The 21,112-nt window shown below is 57.3% G+C and overlaps 2 protein-coding genes across 13 annotated transcripts; one reads left to right on the forward strand and one right to left on the reverse strand.

Annotated features, from left to right (window-relative positions):
- Positions 1 to 1,064: 1,064 nt before the first annotated feature.
- BBLN (bublin coiled coil protein) lies at positions 1,065 to 4,541 on the forward strand. The gene is made up of 2 exons (XM_019421000.2): positions 1,065 to 1,279; positions 4,062 to 4,541. The coding sequence occupies exons 1-2, from the start codon at positions 1,201 to 1,203 to the stop codon at positions 4,232 to 4,234; spliced, it is 252 nt and encodes an 83-aa protein (XP_019276545.1). The 5' UTR covers positions 1,065 to 1,200; the 3' UTR covers positions 4,235 to 4,541.
- CIZ1 (CDKN1A interacting zinc finger protein 1) lies at positions 2,026 to 20,690 on the reverse strand. 12 transcript variants are annotated; one of them, XM_053908336.1, is made up of 19 exons: positions 20,522 to 20,636; positions 19,597 to 19,729; positions 19,245 to 19,360; positions 17,573 to 17,644; positions 15,991 to 16,220; positions 13,959 to 14,052; positions 13,658 to 13,766; positions 12,801 to 13,140; positions 12,551 to 12,722; positions 12,253 to 12,371; positions 11,433 to 11,630; positions 10,574 to 10,725; positions 8,872 to 8,959; positions 8,288 to 8,401; positions 7,934 to 8,086; positions 6,444 to 6,513; positions 6,193 to 6,314; positions 5,684 to 5,839; positions 2,026 to 3,183 (listed from the first exon to the last, which is right to left on the reverse strand). In XM_053908336.1, exons 1-19 carry the CDS (start codon positions 20,595 to 20,597, stop codon positions 3,073 to 3,075), a joined length of 2,625 nt encoding a protein of 874 aa, XP_053764311.1. In that variant the 5' UTR covers positions 20,598 to 20,636; the 3' UTR covers positions 2,026 to 3,072. The 12 variants fall into 12 exon arrangements, with proteins under 12 accessions (XP_053764311.1, XP_053764307.1, XP_053764306.1 ...); XM_053908332.1 differs by having other exon boundaries at positions 12,551 to 13,140; positions 13,959 to 14,037; positions 20,522 to 20,638; XM_053908331.1 differs by having other exon boundaries at positions 12,551 to 13,140.
- Positions 20,691 to 21,112: the final 422 nt, after the last annotated feature.

The raw sequence follows: 21,112 nt of genomic DNA on the forward strand, positions 1-21,112 counted from the left end.
GGGGACCTCTAACCCCTCAGCCAAAGGCGGATGCCCAGCCCTCTTTCTCAGCCCTGCCCACTGGTTGAATGCAGGCCTCACCTCCACTCAAGCCGGTTCAGGGTGAAGGCAAGGCTGCCAAGAGGGCAAGTCCGTGGTGGCTCTGATTGCAGGCGGAGGACTCAACCTCACCTCTACCTTCCTCAGGTGAAATGACCGGGCAGCTTCTGGGACAGAGAAGATCCCTCCCCGTTGTCATCATTTGGGACATATCCAGGTCCCCGCTGGGGCCCGACATCGCAGGCTCAACAATGGAAAGCAGTGACAGTCCGGTTGCTCCGACAGCCAGCGCCAGGCTGAAGGTGGAGGCGCCAGATGGACAAGCCTAACTCCTATCCCAGGACGTCCTGCCCACAGGAACTACCGGTGTGAGCCCAGGACCGGGCTGCTGCTTCCGTAGGGCCTCCTGGCAGAGTCCCAGTCCCCTCTCGCCTGGAACACGGGTCTGGCTCAGCTGGACCCCTGGCCAGGATCACACTGGGTCCAGCGGAGCTGGGTCCAGCTCAGGAGCGACAGTTGCTTGGTGGGTGACTTTCGGCATGCCTCCCTTCCTCAGCTGGGGATGATGGCCAACCTTATCCCGAAGCCGCACGCAGCCCTGTGCCAACCCAGACCCTGACTCTCGCTGAGGCCGTGAACGTTTATCTTCTGAAGCCATAGGGAGCCTTAGAAGTCACGCGTCTCAGATTTTGCCCACGCGGAGGCTCCGGCTCAGGAACTCGCAGGTCCCCACCGGCAGGAAGGGCACAGTGGAGGCCGCCCCCACCCCTCGGCCGGGCTCGCTCGCCCTAGCTGAGGGCCTGCGCCCCCACCATCTAGGCTCCTCAGCCAGCGGCCCGGATAGCCACGCCCGGCGGCCTGGAGAGGGGCGGGGCTCAGAGCTCGACTGTGAGGCAGGGTGTGGGCGGGACGCGAGGGCGGAGTCTGACGGCGGGCAGGGGAGGAGTTCTGGCGGCGGGGCGGGGTGGGGGCGGAGCTCGGGCCGCGCGGTTCCGGCCTTGGGGGCGGGGCCGCGGGCGCCGGGCCCCGTTCCTCCGCGCCGTGCCACTCTTCCGGCCCAGCGTTCCATCCGGCGCCGCCACCTTCCGCCCGGCGCCGGCTCTCGGCGCGACGGTCGCCCCGTTCCGTCGTGGTGCTGCCCTCGCGGCGCCGGAGCCCGCCATGTCGGGCCCCAACGGGGACCTGGGCATGCCGGCGGAGGCGGGCGTGGAAGGCGAGGATGACGGCTTCGGGGAAGCAGGTGACCCAGGGGGGCTGCTGAAGCGACCTTTGCTTTCTCAGGGCTGCCTCCTGGAAAGGAGAATCGGGGTCGGACTGGGGACTTGGAAGGGACCGCAGAGCCCTCCCACCCCTCGCTCCTGGGTGGGTTGCAGCTGCGGGCGCTGGCTGGAGGTTCAGGGCGAGCATCAGTGACTGGGTCCCTGGAAACCGCAGCACTGGAGAACTGCGGGCAACCGGCCCCGTTTTACAGATGGGGAAACTGAGACCGCTTCAGGGTCACTCGCCCTTTTGGCATCTGCTCCAGCCGCTTCCTCCAGCCCCTGTGGCGAGGGAAGTTCCTGAAGGGGCTGGGCGAGTGGGCCGTTTTGGCTTAGCGGGAGGGGCTGTCTGGGTGGGCGAACCCGCCTTGCTGAGTCAGCATCCCCAGCCACCTTTGCTGTGATCTAGAGTCTTGGCGAATGCGACCTGCTTACCGAGCAGCCTGTTGCCTACACAGCGCTGCGGGGGAGGGGGCGGATGGGTGGTGGAGAGAGAAGCATCAGCTCCCCTCTCATCTTGGGGAGCCTCAGTTTCCCCATCTGTAAAGTAAGAATAATAATGTGTCTCCTGCATTGAGATGTGTCAGGATTAAATGAAAAAACAAATGGAAAATAGTAGGTTCGAAGCATGCAAGTGAGCAGTTATTATTCTCTTTAGTGTAATAAAGATGGGTTTCTCAAGTCGGAAGACAGGACCTAGTAAATGTGAGATAAGTATGGAGTCTGCTTTTTGTTTTGTTTGGATAACAGATTTATTGAGCTATAATTCACATACTATATAATGTATCCATTTAAATTTTACATGTCAGTGGGTTTTAGGATATTCAGAGTTGTACATCCATCACAATAGTTTTAGAACACTTTGATCACCCACGGTCTGCATTTAATAAAAAGGTAGAGGGCCTCCCACAGGGTGGCAAAGGGTGGACTGGCCAGTTTTCCCTAGGCACCGCAGGTCAACAGTGGCCAGATGTGTGCAATGGAGCCCACTGCAGTGGTGGGAGTGATCTGGAAAAGCCGCTTAAGTGTCACAATGAGTAGATGTTGGCAGGTTCACAGGACTTGGTGCAGTGGGGAGGAGGCTGTCCCAGGCAGATGGCAAAGCTTAGAACTAGGAAGTGCCCTTGACGTGGATAAAGCCTGGCCCCAGTGGTGTGGAAACACTCGCCTCCCCCATCCTGCTTCGGGCCTGTGTCTCATGACACAAAATGTGCAGTGTTGATAATAATCATCTACTAAGTACTTGTCGCGGCCAGACCCTGTCTGAGTTCTTAATGTATTTGAATCCTTACAACAACCCAGTCCTTATTCCCTTCCCAAAAGATGCAGTCACTTGCTGGGGCAGAGCAGAGCTGGGAATGAAACCCGTGTGCCCCTGCTCTCTCTAAATCTTGGCTATGCCACCAACCAGCTGGAGGATCCTGGGTAGGTCCCTTCCTTCTTGGGCCTCGGTTTCCCCATCTGTACCACAAGGGGGTTGGACTCTTAAGATCCAGCAGAGACTTTCCAGGACTCTGTCCTCTGGGAGGTGTGCCAGCTCTGGGTGATGGTGGTTCCCCATCCCCCCACCCCCCCGAATGCAGACACACTTGCACCCATATTCCAGACACACTCCTCCAGCCCTGGCCTTTTCCAAACACTGCCAGCTGCTTCCCCTCTGTCCCAAGCTGGCACCTGAGTGTATCTGAGTCATGGGCTGGCTCAGAACTGGGTCCGCAGTGGGCACAGGCCCAGCCCTTGGATCCTAAGGGACATTATGTTGCTGAGAGGCAGGTCAGGAGTGGCCATGGAGGAGGGAGTGATGGTTTCTGGTGGACACCAGGGAAGGCTTCTTAGAAGAGGCGTTTTGAGCTGGTCCTTGAATAGCTGTTGTGGTTGAGGCATTCTGAGTGGCAGAGACAGGTGAGCAAAGGCAGAAAGGCTAGAAAGTCAGAGGCTTCATTCATTCATGCATTCATTCATTCAACAAGTGCTTATAGTGTGGCAATGAGGGCGTCAGGGGAACAGCAGTGAACACAAGAGCATTCCCCCTCTCAAGAGCTCTGCAGTCTGGTCGGGGAGACACAGCAGCACACGTAGCAGTCAGGCCAGAGGTGAAGGAGGGCAGTGGAGGCATGTGGAGGGCAAGGAGGTCAGACACAGAGGCTTGATCCCGTCTGGGGCATTGGGAGGTCTCTCTGTGGCAACACCCATGCTAAGACTTGAAGGAGGAGAGGGGGAGGGAAGGAAGACAGGAGAAGGACGCCCTGCAGGCAGAGGCAACAGCAGCATGTTTTAGGGGCCCCGAGGTGGGCAAAGGCGGGTGAGGAAAGGAAAGGGTATGGGAGACGGGGCTAGAGAGGGGGAGGGGCCTTGGGGCTTGGGAGGTTCTTTTCCCTCAGGGCAGAGGGAGCCTCTGAGGGCTGGAGAGTAGAGCCTGCCTGGGGACTGGGGCTTTGCCCGACTCGGGAAGGTGGGCCCTGGCCTCCAGGCAGCTGATGTAGGAAGTGGAGAGAAAGCTGGCGTTGGCAGGACAATGTCTGGCAGACCTCCCCCCGACCACCCTAACCATAGAAAAAAGGATGGTGCGCTAAGGTATTATGTCCCCAAAGCCTTTCACTTTTGGCATCCACCCATTTTCCTGACGGTGACACCGAGGCTCAGGAAGGAATAGGGACTTGCCCAAAGCCCTTTTGTCCCCCAGGCTGGGACACAGTGTGGGTGGGGATGTTTGTGAGCCCCGAGGAGACACAGAACCTTGGCTGTCTTTTGCCTTCCTCCCAGAATATGCTGCCATCAACTCCATGTTGGACCAGATCAACTCCTGTTTGGACCATTTGGAGGAGAAGAACGACCACCTCCACGCCCGCCTCCAGGAGCTGCTTGAGTCCAACCGGCAGACACGCCTTGAGTTCCAGCAGCAGCTCGGGGAGGCTCCTAGCGATGCCAGTCCCTAGGCTCTGGGAGCCTCCAACCAGCCCCAACCCTGTGTTCCTGGGCTAGGCTGTGGCCTGGGCACTCACCACCTGGCTTAGATACCTTCTTAAGGGCGGGTCTGCGGGTCCCTCTAGTAGGTGTGCCTGCCTGGGCCACCCTTCTGGTACTTCCTTTGGCATGCCTGGGCCAGCCCCCAACACCTGACGTCCCCTCCTGGGGTCAGGTGTGGGCCTGCGACCCACCCACCTTGCCTGCCTGCCCAATTCCAGGACACTCCCCACTCTGCCCAGGCCTTGAGCATCCACATTAAATGGGTCTCCAACATCACTGTGCCTCTCCTCTGTATCCTGGGGTGAGGACCCCACTGGCCACTAGCGGTGAACAGGTCAGTGGAGGCATACCAGGCACTGATCATACACTGATGGCTCACGGGCCTGCTGGTAGGGCTGGGGTTCTTGGCTTTCTTGTATTTCTGGACACAGAGGGTACAGGTGAGGCAGGGCTTCCTCCCCACCTGGTGCACACCTGGCCAGCAGCTGCCTCCTCAGCCCAGCCCATCAGACACGCTGTGTGACCCAGTATGATACACTCAGCTTCTCTGGGTACTAGGGCCTTTCACTCAGCCAGCCAACAGCAATTCATGCTGTGTAACCTTGGCCATCATCCTCTTGCTCCTGGCCTCAGTCTTCTCCACCGGCCAATAACAGGGTTGGTCTGGCTGTCTATCTCTAAGGGTCATTCCAAATGGGGAAATAGCAGAATTAAGGAGCCAGCTCAGCCTCGGCCCCGTTCACAGATGATTCATCTTCGGGTCGCCTGACAAGGGGGGGGACCAGAGGAGTGGGGAGGGTCCCCACTCCTGCACTTAAGCTCCCACAGGGTTCAGGTGGACAGAAAGGCCAGCACAGAACTAGAGCTCAGGCCCAGGACCAGTTGTATGACCTTCAGCAAGTCACTTGACCTTGCTAGGCCTCTTCACCTGTTTCTTCACTTGTACTTTGGAGATAACAAGAAGACCTGCCCCCTAGGGTCCAGACTCTGAAGGCTGAGGCAGATCTAAGTTGAAGGTGCTTTCCCTAGCCCTGACCACCTCATCAAGAGGGAAGCAGACTCTGGGGGAGGTGAAGTGCCTTGTGCCCTCAGAGTCCCTGGTTAGGGAGCCCGTCTTTGGCCTTCCAGCTCGGCCACCACACCGTGCCCAAAGAGGGTGGGTTCTGGCTGAGAGCTGTCAGGGTTGCCCCCTCACCCTGTCCACCCAGACAGAAAGGCTGGTGGGCCCTGTACAGCCAAACTACCTTCTTTTATTAGATTTTCAGTAAAAACACCAACCATGTCAAAATTTCCACACAGACTTCTAAAAAGCAAAGCAGACCTAGACCCAGACGGATGGGCATGAGGAGCTCCCTCTATCAGGTTTTGAGGCGGGTTGAACGCCGGGGAAGTGGGGGAGGAGGGGGTTGGGCTGTCACCTTGCTGGGGGTTTTAGCTGTGTCCTGGGTGCTGGGCTGGGTGGGCGCGCGGCCACCAGAAGTGAACAAAGCAGTCAGGGCGTTCCGGGCGTTGATTGCACACCGGCGGCTCACGGGCCTGCTGGTAGGGCTGGGGTTCTTGGCCTTCTTGTATTTCTGGACACAGAGGGTGCAGATGAGGCAGGGCTGCCTCCCCACTAGGTACGCTCCCTGCCAGCGGCTGCCTCCCCAGCCCGGCTGACACTGCAGCGGACACACCGTGTGATGCTATGAGATGTTCTCAGCCTCCCCGTGCCAGAGCTCTGGAGCTAACAGCCTGGCCCTCGGCATCGCCCCCCCCCCCCCCCCCGCCCCCCGCCACCACGCCCCCCGCCAGGACAGCAGAAAGAGCTGGGCACTACCCCTGTTCTGATTCCCTTTGTGGGCAGGGCCTTCTGTTGGGGGGTTGTGCCCCAGGGCTGAGGCCTTACCCAGCAGCCAGGGCGGCTGGGGCAGGAAGCCTGGCTCACCTGCAGGTTCTCGAAGTGGGCCAAGGACTTGCAGTGGGAGAGCTGTGCCCCCGAGTTGCTGTGGTAGAACTTGTGGCAGATGCGGCAAATGTACCCCATCACGGGCACCAGGAAGTCCACACCTGTAGGACAGCAGCATCTGTGCACTCGTCCCTCCAGGCCAACCCGTGTCCCGCCCTCCCTAGGGGCCCATTTGCTCACCCAGCCTCTGAGTGGGACGAGGGGAGGCGGGGTCAGGGCTTGGGTCTTACCGTATGCAGTACTGGGGCTATAGGTCTCTGAGCCTTTCCACTCCTCTATGGATATATCTCTGGACCTCACCTGGAAATAGGCAAGTGTGGGCCTCAGCTCTGACTTCCCTGAGCTCTTCGACACCACTCCCTTGATACCCAGGAGGATGATCCCCAGGAGGTTGTGGGTGGCATTCTCTGAGCCTTTGCACATGCCTATCCTGCCAGAGTACCCTTCCCGATCTAGACTTTTTTGGGTTCAGCTCCATCAGTCCCCTCCTCCAGGAAGCCCTCCGTAATCCATGCCAGGTGTGCCCGACACATCACAAGTGTCGCCTCTGAACTCCATAACAACCTTCTACACTTCGCTCATTTTACAGAAGAGGAAACAGGTCCAGGCACAGTAACTCACTGGCCCAGGGTTTACGGAGGAGCAGCGTATTTAACCCTGGTGGGCCCCAGGCCCTCGTGACATTTCTAACCACGAGCCCCCTGCCAGCTTCCTGAATTCCTATCTGATGTTCAGTGACCTGCTCAGGTGACTAAGGACCCTTCCTCCTGCCTACCAGACATGAGCCCCTTCCAGACGGGGCCATCTGATTCCAGCCACAGCAGCCCCACCATGCTTAGGAGCGCCCTCCTCCACTCACCAAGCAAACAAATGTGCCTTCCAGGAGGGACAACCACTCCCATTTGCCACCCCCGCCTCAGGCCGGGCTTCGGCCCTTCCTTAGAGCCTGAGTTGGGACTCTTAGTTCTAAGCAGAGGAAACGGGGGGCTCAGAGAAGGCCAGGGGCTTGCCTGAGGTCATACCACGGCCAACTGCTGAGTAACAAAGCGATCTCACATCAAACCTGCATAGGGCTGGAGGCCACCCTTGTGACACTCCATCCACAGCCCCTCCACGATGCCCCTTTGCCTGGCTCCCCACCCCCCCACCACCACCCCCGGACTGCAAGGGCAAGCTCTGGGAGGGCAGGGCCAGGCCTTAATCCCCATGTATCCCCACATCAAGCACCAGGGCGTGGCTCAGAGGAGCTGCGGTGTTAGGAGCACGGGCTCTGGCATCTCACTTCCCAACATCCAAGTGGGTGGGTCTCTGCCAGGAAAGTGCTTGGTACATAACTGGCACACGGTAACTGCTCAAAAATGTCGTCTGCTATGGGTGTCATCGTCATCATCACCTTATGCTGACTCTTCCGTGTCCCCTGCATAGTTCCCTCCGTGCCCTTATTGGCCTAAGATGCCCTTTCCCTTCCTCAATGCAGGTCAAAATTTCAGCCAGATTTTGAGGTCCTCACCCATGTAACCGGCCGCCCTGCAGTCATCGTGATGTGTATTTATACCTAGCCATACGGAATACAGTCCTATTTGTGCTAAATTTTGGCACCCGTTAGTGCCTACAAACATCAGCACTGTGCCCCCCGGCCCCGGGAGGTGGGGCGAGGTCCCGCCTGGGCTGGGAGCCCAGCCTCCAGCCTGCCTCCCACCCTACCTCGCCCCCCAAGTACCTGCTTGCAGAATTCTTCCTCAACTTCGATCTCTTCTTCTTCATCCTCCTCCTCCTCCTCCTCTTCTTCATCGCCCTCAAAGCAGCCCACAGCGTCCACCGTGATGAAGTGGTCCTCATCTTGACCGGCAATCTCCTTCTCAAGCATCTTCAGCTGCCCCGGAGAGTGGGCCAGGGCTCAGGTCAGCTCTGGGCAGCCTAAGGGCCACACCCCACCCACCCCACAACTCTGAGCGTCCCAATCCCTCCAGACCTGGTATGAGTTCAGGCTGGGAAAAAGCTCAACTTGCTGTGTGGCCCTGGCCAAGGCTCTGTACCTCTCTGGGCCCATGTCCTGTGAGGGAGCTGGGGTTACCTCCTTGGCTTTGTCCTTATGCCCCTGGGACTTCACATGCTCCACAAACTTGCGGGGGGTCTTGAAATAGCGGTTGCAAACAGTGCAGAAAGGTCGCAGGGATTGCTTGGCAATCTGGGGAAAGGAGGGCAGGCCGAGTGGGTGGCAGGCAGTGTCCCCGGGTGCAGCCAGGCTGTGCCCAGTGCCCACCCGCAGACTACCACATCTGTAACCAGCTGGCTGTGCCCCGCCCCTTTACCAGAACATGGGCAAACATATCCACTCCCTGTGCTGTTGGCTACAAGACGGGATGGCAGATGGCAACAGGACAGAGAGAAGACGAGCCGGGGAGAGAGAGTAGCCGCCAAGAGGACCCCACCAGCCCCGTGGCTGAATGACAGGATGAGATGGTGCTTCACCCACTTGGAAAAATGGAGGAACTGAAGCCCAAAGAGGAAACATCGAGAAGCCACGCTTCTGAGTTATGACCATCCAGAGATAAAGAGTGCAATTGTCTTTCCGTCCCCAACCTCAGCTCCCTCCTTCCCAACCCTGGGCTTGGAGATAGATGTGTGGGTACCTTCGCAGCACACAGGCCCTCATACCTTGTGGTCCTGAGTCCTGCGGTGCTGGATCAGGTCCCCCATGTAGTAGACCTGGCAGGTGTTACACCAACGCCTCGGCGGGGGCTCTCTGAGTGACGGCAACCAAAACAAGTATATACAGTGGGATGCTGTTCTTGTTGGAAAGACAGCCGCTCTCCCAAGATGCTCCCCATAAATGTAATGCAGTTCCAACAGGAGCTTTTTTAGAAACTTATCAACGGTTCTGAGATTCATCTGGAAGAATCCTTAAACAAGAATAATAACCAAGGAGGAAGGAGAGGCAGCCAGTCTGAAGGACTGGCCTCAGGGGGCCAGGTCAGGATTCAAGGGGTGACGTCATCAGGAGACAGTTCAGTGAATCTCCCGCACCTAAAGCCTGTTAACAGACAGGCCACATCCTTCCGCTTTTCTTGTGTCATGAGATCCCAAGCTCATTCTGCACATGGCAGTTTTGAACCTGTTCTAACCTGATGTTGCATCACACCTGCTTCCTCGTTCTTATGAATTCCCTGCCGTTGTCCTGTTTATTAGAACCACTCCACCAAGTGGACAAGCCTGATCTAACTGATCCCGCAGGTTTCGATATTCTAGAAAGTTTCCAATTAAAATCTGTCACCATTACATTACTCTGCAAGGAACATCTTTGTGAGTCATCTTTCTCCTGTATTTATGATTATCTCACCTAAGTATAATTCCTAGGTCCGCAAGCAGGGGGAAGTTTAAAGGTCGAGAACATACTGCACAACCACGTAGGGAAGTTGTTCTCAAAGAAGCACCTAACAGAGACACCGCTGCCTCTGGCGAGAGTGTTCCGTCACCCAGAGCATGCGGACAGGGAGCTCCAAGCTGTGACCCTCTGTAAGCGCTCAAGGCTGAGTCCCCAACCACTGCCTCGGGGACTGTCCAGCCTGTGAAGGAGTTTGGTTCGGCCCCCATAGGCTTTGTTTCATCTTGATTCTGAGCTAGCTGCTAACATTTTGAAATTGGGAGATTTCACATACAAAGCTGGGTTTCTAGATTCTCTGGAACAATTAGGAGACCTGGAGCTGTGGGGCAGCTGTTCTGTGACAGAGCCCATGTCCCCCAGCATGGCCTGAGGCAGTGCCTACCTGCTTTCCCCACCCCCCCGCCCCTCCAGCCCCCCAGCAGGCCTCCATGACTGCCCACAGGGTGCTGAAAGGTCTTGTACCTTCCACCAGGCCTTCTTAGCGCAAGAGCTAGTTTTGGATTCCAGGAGGGCACATATTTTAGGTCAATGAAGCCCCTATGGCAATGAAAAAGGGGTGGCACAGTGTAGCTGTAACCTCAGGCCACAAGGTGATGATCCTCACCATTGTGTGTCCCCACCCCACCCCCCGCCCCCCCAGCTGGGGTCAGCACATATGCCGGAGAAGCAGGGCTCTGTGCCACAACCCACTTCCTTCCCATGTGGGTGGTCCCACTGTTCCTGGCTGGATGGAGCCTTAAGAGACCATCTAGTTCATGAATTCTTACATTGCATCCTTCACCAGGCCATTTTACAGATGAGGAAAACCGAGGCCCGAGGCTAAACGGTTAATGGTGCGGAGAGGCCTCTGGCAGAGGGCAATGCTTAACCCAGAGGCGGACCTTGAAGATGGCAGACTCAGGGCCCTTCCCAGCCTCGCCTGGCCTGCAAGACTGTCTACCCCCCAGTACAGAGCCTCCAAGATCCCCCACTCACTCGTCCTCTCTCTCCAGGACATCCCGGGGCACGGGCAGCAGGGACAGGAGGCAGGCTTGGCTCATGTGCTGGATCTCCCCCAGACGCTGCTGGTGCTGGGCCCCCGCCATGTGGTCCTGGAACTCCTGTAGCCAGCAGAGCGAAGGATGGGCCTGAAGAACGAGCCCCGGAACAGCGGGCAAGGGTGGAGGAGGAGGCCTCCGACCTCGGCTTCACGGCCACCCCGCCGCTGCCGAAGCCGTCTCTCTTACAACAGCCCCGTGGGGGCCACAGAAGGATGGTGAACTGAGACACCAAGTGGGCACAGAGCAGCCGGAGCTTCTGCTCCTTCCGGAGACTGTGTGGGCCCCTCAAAGGCAGGGAGCAGTCCGATTAACCTCCGGATCCCATGGCTCTGCTCTGGATCACAGAGGTAGCAATAGCAAGGGCAATAATAATTATTGTTATTATTACGAGCCTAAGGCTGTTATTAACGTGCTGCTCGCTCCAGGGGGCGCTTGGGGCTCGTGATTTCAATGTCAGGTCACTGAATCCTTGGAACCTCCAGGTGAGGTGGGTTCTAAGCGTTTCTTCATCTGATGCGTGAGGAAATGGGAGTCATAAAGAGGAGAATTCACCTTCTGAGGTCTACGCGGCTAGTCAGGGCTGGTTTATACCCGGTCTGCCGGACTCTAAATCCCTAACTTCTTGGCTGGTCAGGAACTGTTTTCAGGGCAAACGCACAGCTGCCCTGGATGGTGCTCACGGGGCCCTTGTGGCCACTCAGGCGCCGCGGGGAGGCCTGGGCAGCCGCCAGAGACACCCTCCACTCTGCCCACCGGCCCTCCCCCCGCCGTACCGGGGCCTGGCCGGCAGGTACCTGCTGGCTGCTGCAGCTGGCCTTGCAAAGGTAGCAGAAGAACTGGAGGGTCTGCTTCGAGGGTGTGCTGGCGGAGGCAGGGGTGGCGGAGGTAGAGTCACCCGCGCGGGGCACGGGCGTGAGGGGGACTGTGCTGAAGGCCCGGCTGTCACTGCTCTGCAGGATGGTGACCTTCAGGGAGCCCCCGGCACCCCACACCTGCACCGGGAACAGGGGCAGAGCTACCACCAGCTGGGCACCTACGGTGGGCCAGGCCTTGTGCTAAACACCCGCGAGCAGGGTCTTACTGGGCCCTCCTGACAGCCCGCTTCACAGATGGGGACACCGAGGCACTGAGCTGGCAGGTGACTGCCCAGGCTCACAGAGCTAGGGAGTACTACAGCCGGGACTCAAACCCAAGCCCACCCAACTGTGAAGTCCACCCCACCCCACCCTCACGTGACAGACGGAGACATGGAGACACCAGGAAGGGAACGGTTTGGCCACGATCACACCAGGAGGTAGAGCTGGGACCCAGACGGCATGCATAGGCCTGCCCTCTGTGTTCTCTCCACTAGAGCAGTGCTCCCCCGTCAGGGACCAAGGGCTCTATTCCAGGGATGAACAGGTTGGAAGGGACTTGTCACCAAAAGCACCTCTAGTTCTTCAGAGCAAAGGCATGTGAAGGCAGCACACCAGCACAGGAGCTTGACGACCCTCCATCAAACCCACGGCCCCGGCAGAGGGTGGCTGTCACCTTTCACGGGTGGGGAAACACAAGGGGTCCTCCCGCCACCGGGCCCCGCGGTAAGCACACAGCCACGGTAGCGTATCTACCCACCCCTAGCATCTCTCTTGCCCTTTTTTCACATTCTCCCACATCCAGACCGCTGGTCAACTCCTCCTGGCTCTCCACGCTGACCTGGGAGCCTCCTGGCTCTGGCGAGGCCTCCTTCAGGCCTGAAATGACAGAGGGGTCCATCTCCCACCCAGGCCCAAAGCGATCCGGGCCTGAGAGCCACCGTTTCTACCCACAGCCAGGACCTTGAAGCCTCTGGTGGAGACAACGCCAGGGGAAGGGCAAAGGGTCCAGGCCGAACTGCCCATCACGGGGCAACTGGGAGCCAGTGCTCCCTTACCTGCTCCGGCGTCTCTCGGATCTGGTGGTGTCTCCGGCACCGTGGAACGAACCGGAACCGGTGCTTGCTCCGATGCTGGCATGGACACCTGCGGCCAGGTCTGAGGCTGCCCCTCAGTCCGGTCAGGGGGCTGCACGGGAGGCTGTCCTGGTGGCTGCTCTGGTGGCTGGACCTGAGGATATGTCTGCGTCTGTGCCAGCTGCTGCGGCTGCGCCTGCCCAGGGGGCTGGGGATGTGCCTGGGGCTGCACCTGTTTCTGTGGCTCTGCCTCCTTCTGCACCTGCTGCGGCTGCACCTGCTGCGGCACCAAGTGGTCTGGAGAGGTCTGCGTCTGTGCCTGTTTCTGCAGTTTGGGCCGTGCCTGGGTGTCCCCTGGAGGCGGGGGTGGCGGCGGCTGCGTCTGCGTCTGAGGCTGCACTTGGGCCTGGATCTGCAGAACCCGCGGCTGGAATCGTGGCAGCACTCGGGCTTCCGGCGGCTCAGGCAGCAGCTCAGGCGTCTGGGTCTGCTTCGGTGCCGTGGTCCGGGCCTGAGGCTGGACTTTCGCCTGCAGCTGCCCGGCGGCCCCCTTCTCTGTGGGCAACTCCGAGCTAGGGAGGATTGAAAGAGATCTTCCGATGTCTCCCAGTTGGCCCCAGGGGCTCCTCAAAAAGGCCAAGACCCAAGTTCAGTCCTAGTTATAGCACGTGCGAGCCCGAGCCGGGCATTTGGCCGAGCCCCTCCGGCTCTCCACGCCCCAGTTGTACCTAAATAAATGGGCAGGATCACTCACCCCTGCCTTCCACCATCTGCTATTATGTATCCAAGGCCCTGCAAAGCCGCCCATCCTCCGCCCACTCTGAGGTCCCAGATGCACATGTTCACCTCTCCGAACTGGCCACCAGGTGACTCAGGCCCAGTGAAGATACCGGAGATTCTCTGGCCTGGGGTCTTCCCAAGTAAGATGCAGAATTGGGTTTGACCTTCCTCCAAGCCAAAGGTCAAGGCCCTTTCCTTGTTCCAGCTCTCTATAAAGGGTCCTGGCCGTCAGCTACACCCACCCCCGGGCTTTGCAAGAATGAGAGTACAGGGCCCCTGGGCCCAGGGAAGGTTTTCAGCATCGGTTACCTCTTTGACCTCTTAGCCGGTGGCTCCGATGCCTCACAAGACTCGGGCTCAGGTGCTACAGTGTGTTTCTCTTTAGCGATGCCATCTGGGCAGGGTGGGGAATCTCGGTCTGGAACGGAGGGCAGATGAGTGACCGCCAATGCCGTGAGCAGCACAAACTAGGAGCTCCCCCCTCGAGGTGGGGCCTGGGCTCGCCCCACACCAAGATCCCCGCCTCCCAGGTCTGCCTCCATCACCGACCCTGCACCCACCTGCCCCAACCTGTGTCCCACCCAGAGGGCTAGCAGCCTCCCTCCCTTACCTTCTGGTGTGTCTGTTCGGGACTCGACAACTTCCTCAGACCCCTCTGGGGGGTCTGACTTGTCTTCCACGGGCACCGTCTGAGAAGAAGAATCCTGCTTCCTTTCAGAAACTGTTTTTGACACCGGCCACCCACCCTCGTAAGCAACCCCCTGGCCCAAGAGCGGCTTCAACAGTCCCGCAGGGGATGAAGAGCTGCCCAGAGACGATCCTCAGCACCCCAGGAATCCTGTGTAGGCTACCTGGCTGTTAACCCAGATTTGGGGGATACAGAGCCCCCTCCCGGCGGGCCCATGGTGCTGCCTGACTTCCCAACCACCTTCTCCACAAAGCAGCCGGAAGGGTCCTTCTAACACGCAAACCTGATCATGTCTTTTGTCTCTTTCAGGCTGAAACCCTCCTGTGACTCCTCCGACTCTAGAGTATTCCTTCCTCACCCAAGCCGACCCAATCTGCCCTCTGCCCCTACGCCCCCACCTCCAGCCAACTCCCCACCAGCCTTCTCGCCCTCTCTACGTCTACCCTGGCCTTCTCTCTGGTTCCCCAAGGTCCTAGGTCTCTCCCGGCCCCCAGGAATTCACCCAGAGCCTCAAAGGCACTTCTTGCGGGAAGCCCTCCTGACCCCAGAGTAGATAGACCCTTAACACAGGCCCAGAGGACCTTGGGCTTCCTTTTTGTGGCATTTGCCACAAGGTGAATTAACTGGTGGGAACATTATCTGCATTAACGTCTTACCACTGCTAACACCCTCCTCCCCAGGCGAAGACCTCCAAGGAGGGTCAGGCCAGTCACACCATCTGTACCACTGGGGCTCCTACCAGACTTACAGATGTTTGTTAAATAAATGCACAGCTCCGGCTGGTCCTGGGCACTCGTTACTCCCAGGAGCCTGCCCACGGCCTCTGTCCCTCCTCCTAAGCCCGAGGAACCAGCGCTGAATGGAAACATGCATCCCATCGGGACTCCATGCCCTTCAGAACTCCCTGCCTCTCACCCTGCATGACACGGGCCCTACTGTCCTGTAAGGCTCTGGGTCTGTCTTGACAGCTGTGCAGCATGGGGCAGCCTCCACCATACTCCCTGAGCCTCAGCTTTCCCACATGTAAAATGGGTGGTGGAGACACTGGACAAGACCATGTTAGGAGGGGCCCAATGGGCAGGTCTCTTCAAGGCCCAAGGAGGTGGCGGTGCAGCTCCAGAACCTTCCAATGACAACACTGTAGAGTTTAGGGTCCTGTAATGTTGTTTTACCCTTTCCTTTCTTTCACTTCTGTGTACAGCAATTCTTTTGGACTGTTTTTGAAATTTCAGGTAGTGACATAATGTTTCCTTGTTAAAGAAATGTAACCGAGGAGAAGCGAATTCATTTAAAGCTCAGCTACTGCAGTTAGTAACCCCTGGCCGCGGGTGCCTGGCTTTTGAGTTTTCCAAAGGTAGCAAGCCAAATGGAGATACATGCCAGAATTTGGAGACTCAGTACAAACTAAAAAGGAATGCAAAACGCCTCATTCGCGTCTTAAAATACTGATTGGAGGTTGAAGTTGTCATGTTTTTTACGTATGAAGTTAACTCAAATCTGTTACCGAAATTCATCTCACTGGTTTCTTTTTACTTTGTTAATGTGATGGCTAAAGAAATTTAAATTCCATTCATGCCTCATGTTTTATTTCTATAGGGCGGCGCTGGTTTACCGAGAACTGTGACCGGACACCTAAAACAAATACAGTGTTATGGGTCATTTGTATCTCCGTGTGTTTACAAAGAGAGAAATATCAGGTAAACAACAGGATTGCTGGCGTTTGGACGTGGCAAAAGTCCCATCAGAGAGTCACAAAGATCTGAAATTTGGGAAACACCAGACAAGTCCAACTCACTAACCCCTTCCCCCTTTTTACAGATGGGGACACCGAGGACAAAAAGGGATGTGACCTGCCCAAAGGCCCAGTGTGTGCCAGAGTGGGTGGAGTTAGGCTGATACCAGGTATGACCTTCCCACGCCCATCCCCACCTGCTGCGCCCCAGCCATCACTCACCTTGCGATTGGGGGTGGTGGAGGAGGGGGTGCGGGCCTGTTTCTGGGGAGTCCGCCCTGAAAGGTTGATCTGGGAGGGGTTTATGGGGACCCCAACAGGAGGGGCCCCCAGCAAGGACTGCCGAGTGGCCTGGGGGAAGAACTGCTGTAGATTTGGGGTGGCCAGCTGGGGGACCGTGAGGCTGGGGCCCGTCAGGTTCGGGGTTGGCAGGTTGTAGCCACGGAGGTTACCTGCAGGCAGGAAGAGGGGAGAAGAGGTTAACAACACGGTTGGACGGTAGAGGCCAGGGTCAGGCATCAGCCCCCCAAAGCATCACGGAAACAGCACAGATCACTTGAAAGGGAACCCTTCCCATACAAGGGCAGCCAGGGGAGGGAGATGAGAGCCAGAGGCCCACCCCCACCTTGGGCATTCATGGTGAGGGGGCCTTAGGGCTGGTTTCCTGCTCCAGCTGAGGAGGAGACAGGCACTGCCTTCTCCCTCTCCAGATAGGTATTATGATCTCTACTAATGACAAAACAGATGCAAAGCAGCGATGTAACTTGCCCAAGATCTCTGCACATTCTGCCTTTGCCCCTCCCCATGCTGCCTAAACCCTTCTGTAGCTCCCTGCTGCTTGGAGAGAAGCCCATTTCCTCACCTTGCAGGGTCTGGCCCTGCCCTCCTCCCAGACCTCCTTTCTTGCCCTCCTCCCCACACACGTACCCACTACATTTCAGCCACAGGCTTCTGTGCATTACCTCAACAAGCCTGGTTTCTTCCCGCCTCTGGGCCTTTGCACATGCCATTCCTTCTGCCTGAGCTGTTCAGCGCCCACTACCTCCTGGTCATCCTTCAGGCCTCCCTTTAGGTGTTTATCCTCTGAGAGACCTTCCCACATTTTCCCTGTGTCCCCAGAGGCAGACTTCCTTCCCTGTTCTAGAACCAGCTGCACAATTTCCTTGTCTGCTTCCCATTGCCCACCACCCAACCACACTGGGAACTCCTTAAGGGCAGGCACCTCATCTAACTCAGAGGCCCAGTGCTCAGGAAGTGTTTGAGCCATAAAAGACAGTTCAAATCCTTGCCCCAAAGCTGGGACAGGAAGCACAGGATTGAAAGCGTGGGTCAGATGTGCTGTAAGAGCTAGTTTGAGTCCTACAGCCCAAGCTCTGTGGCCTAGAGCAAATCATTTCCCTCTTCTTAGCCTCAGTTCCCTCATCTGTACAATGGGATAATAATAGTGCCTGATTCACTGTTTTACGAGGATTCAATGACATATGCGAGTGTGCCTGGTATAGAGTCAGCGTTCAGTTAACGTTAAAACAAATACATGTACACATATGTGCAGAGAGCCAACCGGCTCTTAAAAACAGTAAGATCAAGAGATCTAAAAGATCTAAAAGAAAAATGGACAAAGGACATGGACAAGTCACAAAAAGAAATATGAATGTTGAAACAGACAAATATAAAACGTTTGGCTACGCTAACACTCCAAGAAATGTAAACTGAAAGATTAATGATATAGCTTTTTTGCCAACCAAGTTAGTAAGTTGTATGCGTGTATACATATATATATATATATATAAAAAGCATATAATACCCAAGGTTGCCGTGGGCATGGTGAGACCGACACTGTCAGACGTGGCTGGTGGCATTGCAAACTGGTCCAGTCCTTGGGGAAAGCAAGTTGGCAATACTTATCAAGAGCCATAAAACATCCATCCCCCGACCCAGTCATCCACTTTTGGGAATCCACTCTAAGAAAATAGTCTCAAACGTGATATTCATCCCAGGGTTATTTAAAACAGAAAAAAAAAAAAAAAAAAAAAAAGAATACGGGAAAAAAAAGAAAAAAAGGGGAAAAAAAAGGAAGCAGCTGAGTGTAGGTACGCAAGAGCAAAACAAAACAGCTGTTAAAAAATAATCTTTACAGAGACTGTCAAATCATCTGGTAAATGACCAAGTCATTCTACTCCATGAAAAAGAAACAAGATATAGCTTTTCACTTACATCAATAACCAACCACAATCATATACAAATTCCCAAGTTTGTGCCTAGAAAAAAATTGGGAGGAAATACACCAAAATCTTCACGGGTGTTTTTTATTGTTGTTGCTGTTGTTGTTTTCCTTCAGGAGGTGAGTGAGTCTATCTATGACACTTTGGGTTTTCTTGTCCTCTCAACAATTTGTTTTCACTTTTCTTTGAAGAGTGTGACTTTTTAAATGGGAAAGAAAAGGGGGGATACATACATATGTATACATCGTGGGTCCCTGTGTCTGGTTTTCTCTCTCCAACTATCCATTGATCCTTTGTCAATCAACTCCAGGACCATCCCCGCCTATGTGGCAGGGCTGAAGAGTGACAGCCACCACATCTTCTGACCTGGCAGCATACCCAGCTGGATGGCAGGATAGCCTGGTGTCTAAGAACATGGCTCTGTAGCAAGACCTGGGCTCTAATTCTCCCTCTAATCCACATCTACTCCCTGGGCGACCATGGGCACATGATGCCTCTCTAGGTCTCAGTTTTTTCATCTGTAAAATGGGATCATGGTATCTCCCTCCCAGGGTTGTCAGCAGAGTCAAGGAATTGTGTATGTAAAGGTCTCAGCACAGTGCCCCGCCCAGAAGGACCACCCAGCAAGACACAGCTTCCATCTGGGAGGGGCTGGGTCTGAACCTGAGCTGGCCGCAGGTCATTGGGCTCCTAAGATTACTCCCAAAGGGGCTGAAGTATCTGAAGCAGCATCTTAGAAGGAAGAGCTGAGAGACTGCTCTCCACATGGGGAAACTGAGACAAGGGCACTGGCTTAATGCACAGGGCTAGAGACGCCCATTCAGAGACCCAGGGGGTCAGGAGCCTCAGGCCTTAATCTAGCTGTGTGATCCAGCACAAATGACTTCCCCCATCTCTGGACCTCAGCTTCCTCATCTATCAAATGGGCCGTGGGGGCAGGGGGCGGGATGTCAAAATAGACCTTTTCACCCATCATTTCCTCTCATCTGAATGTGAGCGAGGGGTGCTGAGGACAGCCCACAGAGTCAGCACCATGGCCAAGGGCACACCTCGGTGACCAGCATCGACCGGCATCCAGCTGAGCAACTTTGGGACTTCCACCTCCTGGAGCCTCAGTGTCCTCATCGGCAAACGAGGACGCTGAGAGTAGCTCTCTCTCAGAGTTAGCGTGTGGATCTGGGGGAGATTTGGCGCAAAAGGGGGATGCTAGGGCACCACCGCTAAGATGCAGTGAGAAGGGGCCAGTAGCTATACCTTGCAACTGCTGCAGAAGCAAAGCTCTCTGTAGCACAGAGCCGTTGAGGAGGGAGGCGGGGCTGGCGCCTTGGAGGTTCAGGAGCTGCTGCTGTGGCTGCTGTTGGGGCAGCCCCCTGTGTGTGGGGAGGGGCTGTCAGAGGGCTGCGGGAGAGTCGGACCCTCCCTCTTCCCTCACCTCCATCCTCTGCCCCCTCTCTACGGCAGACAGAGGAACCTCTTAGGGTGGGAACTGATGGCTCCCAGGACTGAAACAGGGACGGCCCCGGGCGAAAGGACTGGGATGGGGTCTCCGCCACAGGGATCTGAGTGGCGGGACTGAAGCCGCCCGCCCCTCCAGAGGGGAACTCACCTGCTGACGGCCATGGGCAGGGGGGGCTGCGGTGGGGACTGCTGGAGCAGCTGCTGGAGCTGGAGCAGCTGCTGCTGCTGCAGCTGCTGCTGCTGGAGCTGCTGGAGCTGCTGCTGCTGGTTGAACATGGTGGCTGAAGGGAGGGCGCGGAGTAAGGCGGGACCCCTCCTTCCCTCCTCCCCCGCCCACGGCCCTCAAATACCTGCCCGCTGAGCTTCACCGCTACACCCCAGGCCTGCCTACACCCCAGGCCTGCCAAGAGCACGCCGCATTTGCACCCTCATGCTTTCAATAACCCCCGCCTCCCTCCGCTTTCCCGTAAATCCTGCCGACAGTCCCTCCCTCAAATGCCCAACCCCGCCTGCCATCTCCCCTACTCCCACGGCTCTGTCCTTCCCGGGGCGTCCTACCCAAATGCACCTCCAGCCCGCCTCCAGCCTTTCTCGCGCCACCGCGTCCCGATGCCAGCCCCCCCTCCACGACAACCCCACCCTCTTCCTCGCGCCTACTCTGTGTCAATAACAGCACCCCCAACCTTTCGCTTTGGCCTCTGAACAAAGTAGGAGGAAGGCTTCCCTCCCCATTCTGTTAACCCCTTCTTCTGCCGATCGAGCCAGCCTTACACATCAAATCCGGTTACCCCACCTGCGCGCGACGCCCTCAGCCTCCATCCAGATGGCCCCTAAACCCTTCCGTGCGTCCCCAAGCGGCGCTCGGCCCGCGCACCTCACTTCCCCGCACCCCCGCCGCAATCGCGCCGCCCCCACCGGCCGAACGGGCGGGGCGGCCCGAGCGCTCCGCTTTGCTGGGGCCTGACCGGGCCACAGCAGCGCCCTCTGGGGGACCGGAGGACTCGGTGCAGCGGCCCGTGGCGCAAGATCCTGCGCTGAGCTCGCGTCCCGCTGCGGGGGCGGCACCCGCTTACCCGGCGCCTCGGCTGCGGCTGGAGCGGCTCGGAGCTGCGAGGGGGCCCGAGGCAGCTCAGGCCCTCCGCGCCGCATCCTCCGCACCGGGAACCCGCGGCTCCGACCCCGAGGTCCGTCTGTCGCCCGGAGGGGTCTGTCGTCTGGTGGGGACATCGCGGGCTACTTCGAGGAGGACCGTCCCCAACCGACCTCCCCGCGGCCGCCACTGTCCCGCGATCCTGGGGCCCCGCGCGGGGCTGAGGTGGGAGGGGCCGTGCAGCCGGCAGCTGCACATTCGGGGACCTAGACCGGGCCAGAGGGTGACCAGCACAGTCGACAGAAGAATTTGCCCTAAAACGGGGTGGCGAGGTCCGTCTGGAGGTGTTTATTCGATTTGACTCGGGAGGGGGTGAGGAGGGCCGAGTTCAATTATTAAAAACGGCGTTCATCCTGATCCTGAAATTGTCCTGCCCCAAGGACCCTTTAATTACGACTCAGTCCCGCATCCCGACGCCCCTCTCCCTCATCCCCACGTGGAGTCACTGAGCCAAACAACCGGCGGTTACTAAGTAGCGATCCTTTTTCGCTTTTCTATTACCTAAAGTCGTCAA

The sequence above is a fragment of the Panthera pardus genome, unplaced genomic scaffold (genome assembly GCF_024362965.1).
Source record: "Panthera pardus isolate Hobbes unplaced genomic scaffold, ASM2436296v1 HiC_scaffold_20, whole genome shotgun sequence".
In the NCBI taxonomy this organism is placed as follows: Eukaryota; Metazoa; Chordata; class Mammalia; order Carnivora; family Felidae; genus Panthera; species Panthera pardus.

Bases quoted from the DNA above. Each gene is read 5' to 3' on its own strand.
- BBLN (XM_019421000.2), top strand. From the start codon at position 1,201: ATGTCGGGCCCCAACGGGGACCTGGGCATGCCGGCGGAGGCGGGCGTG. The intron at 1,280-4,061 runs GTGACCCAGGGG...CCTTCCTCCCAG, and splicing joins TGACGGCTTCGGGGAAGCAG to AATATGCTGCCATCAACTCC.
- CIZ1 (XM_053908335.1), bottom strand. From the start codon at position 20,675: ATGTCCCCACCAGACGACAGACCCCTCCGGGCGACAGACGGACCTCGG. The intron at 19,361-19,596 runs GTGAGTTCCCCT...CCCCACACACAG, and splicing joins CTGCCCATGGCCGTCAGCAG to GGGGCTGCCCCAACAGCAGC. The intron at 14,053-15,990 runs GTGAGTGATGGC...GAAAGGAAGCAG, and splicing joins CCACCACCCCCAATCGCAAG to GATTCTTCTTCTCAGACGGT.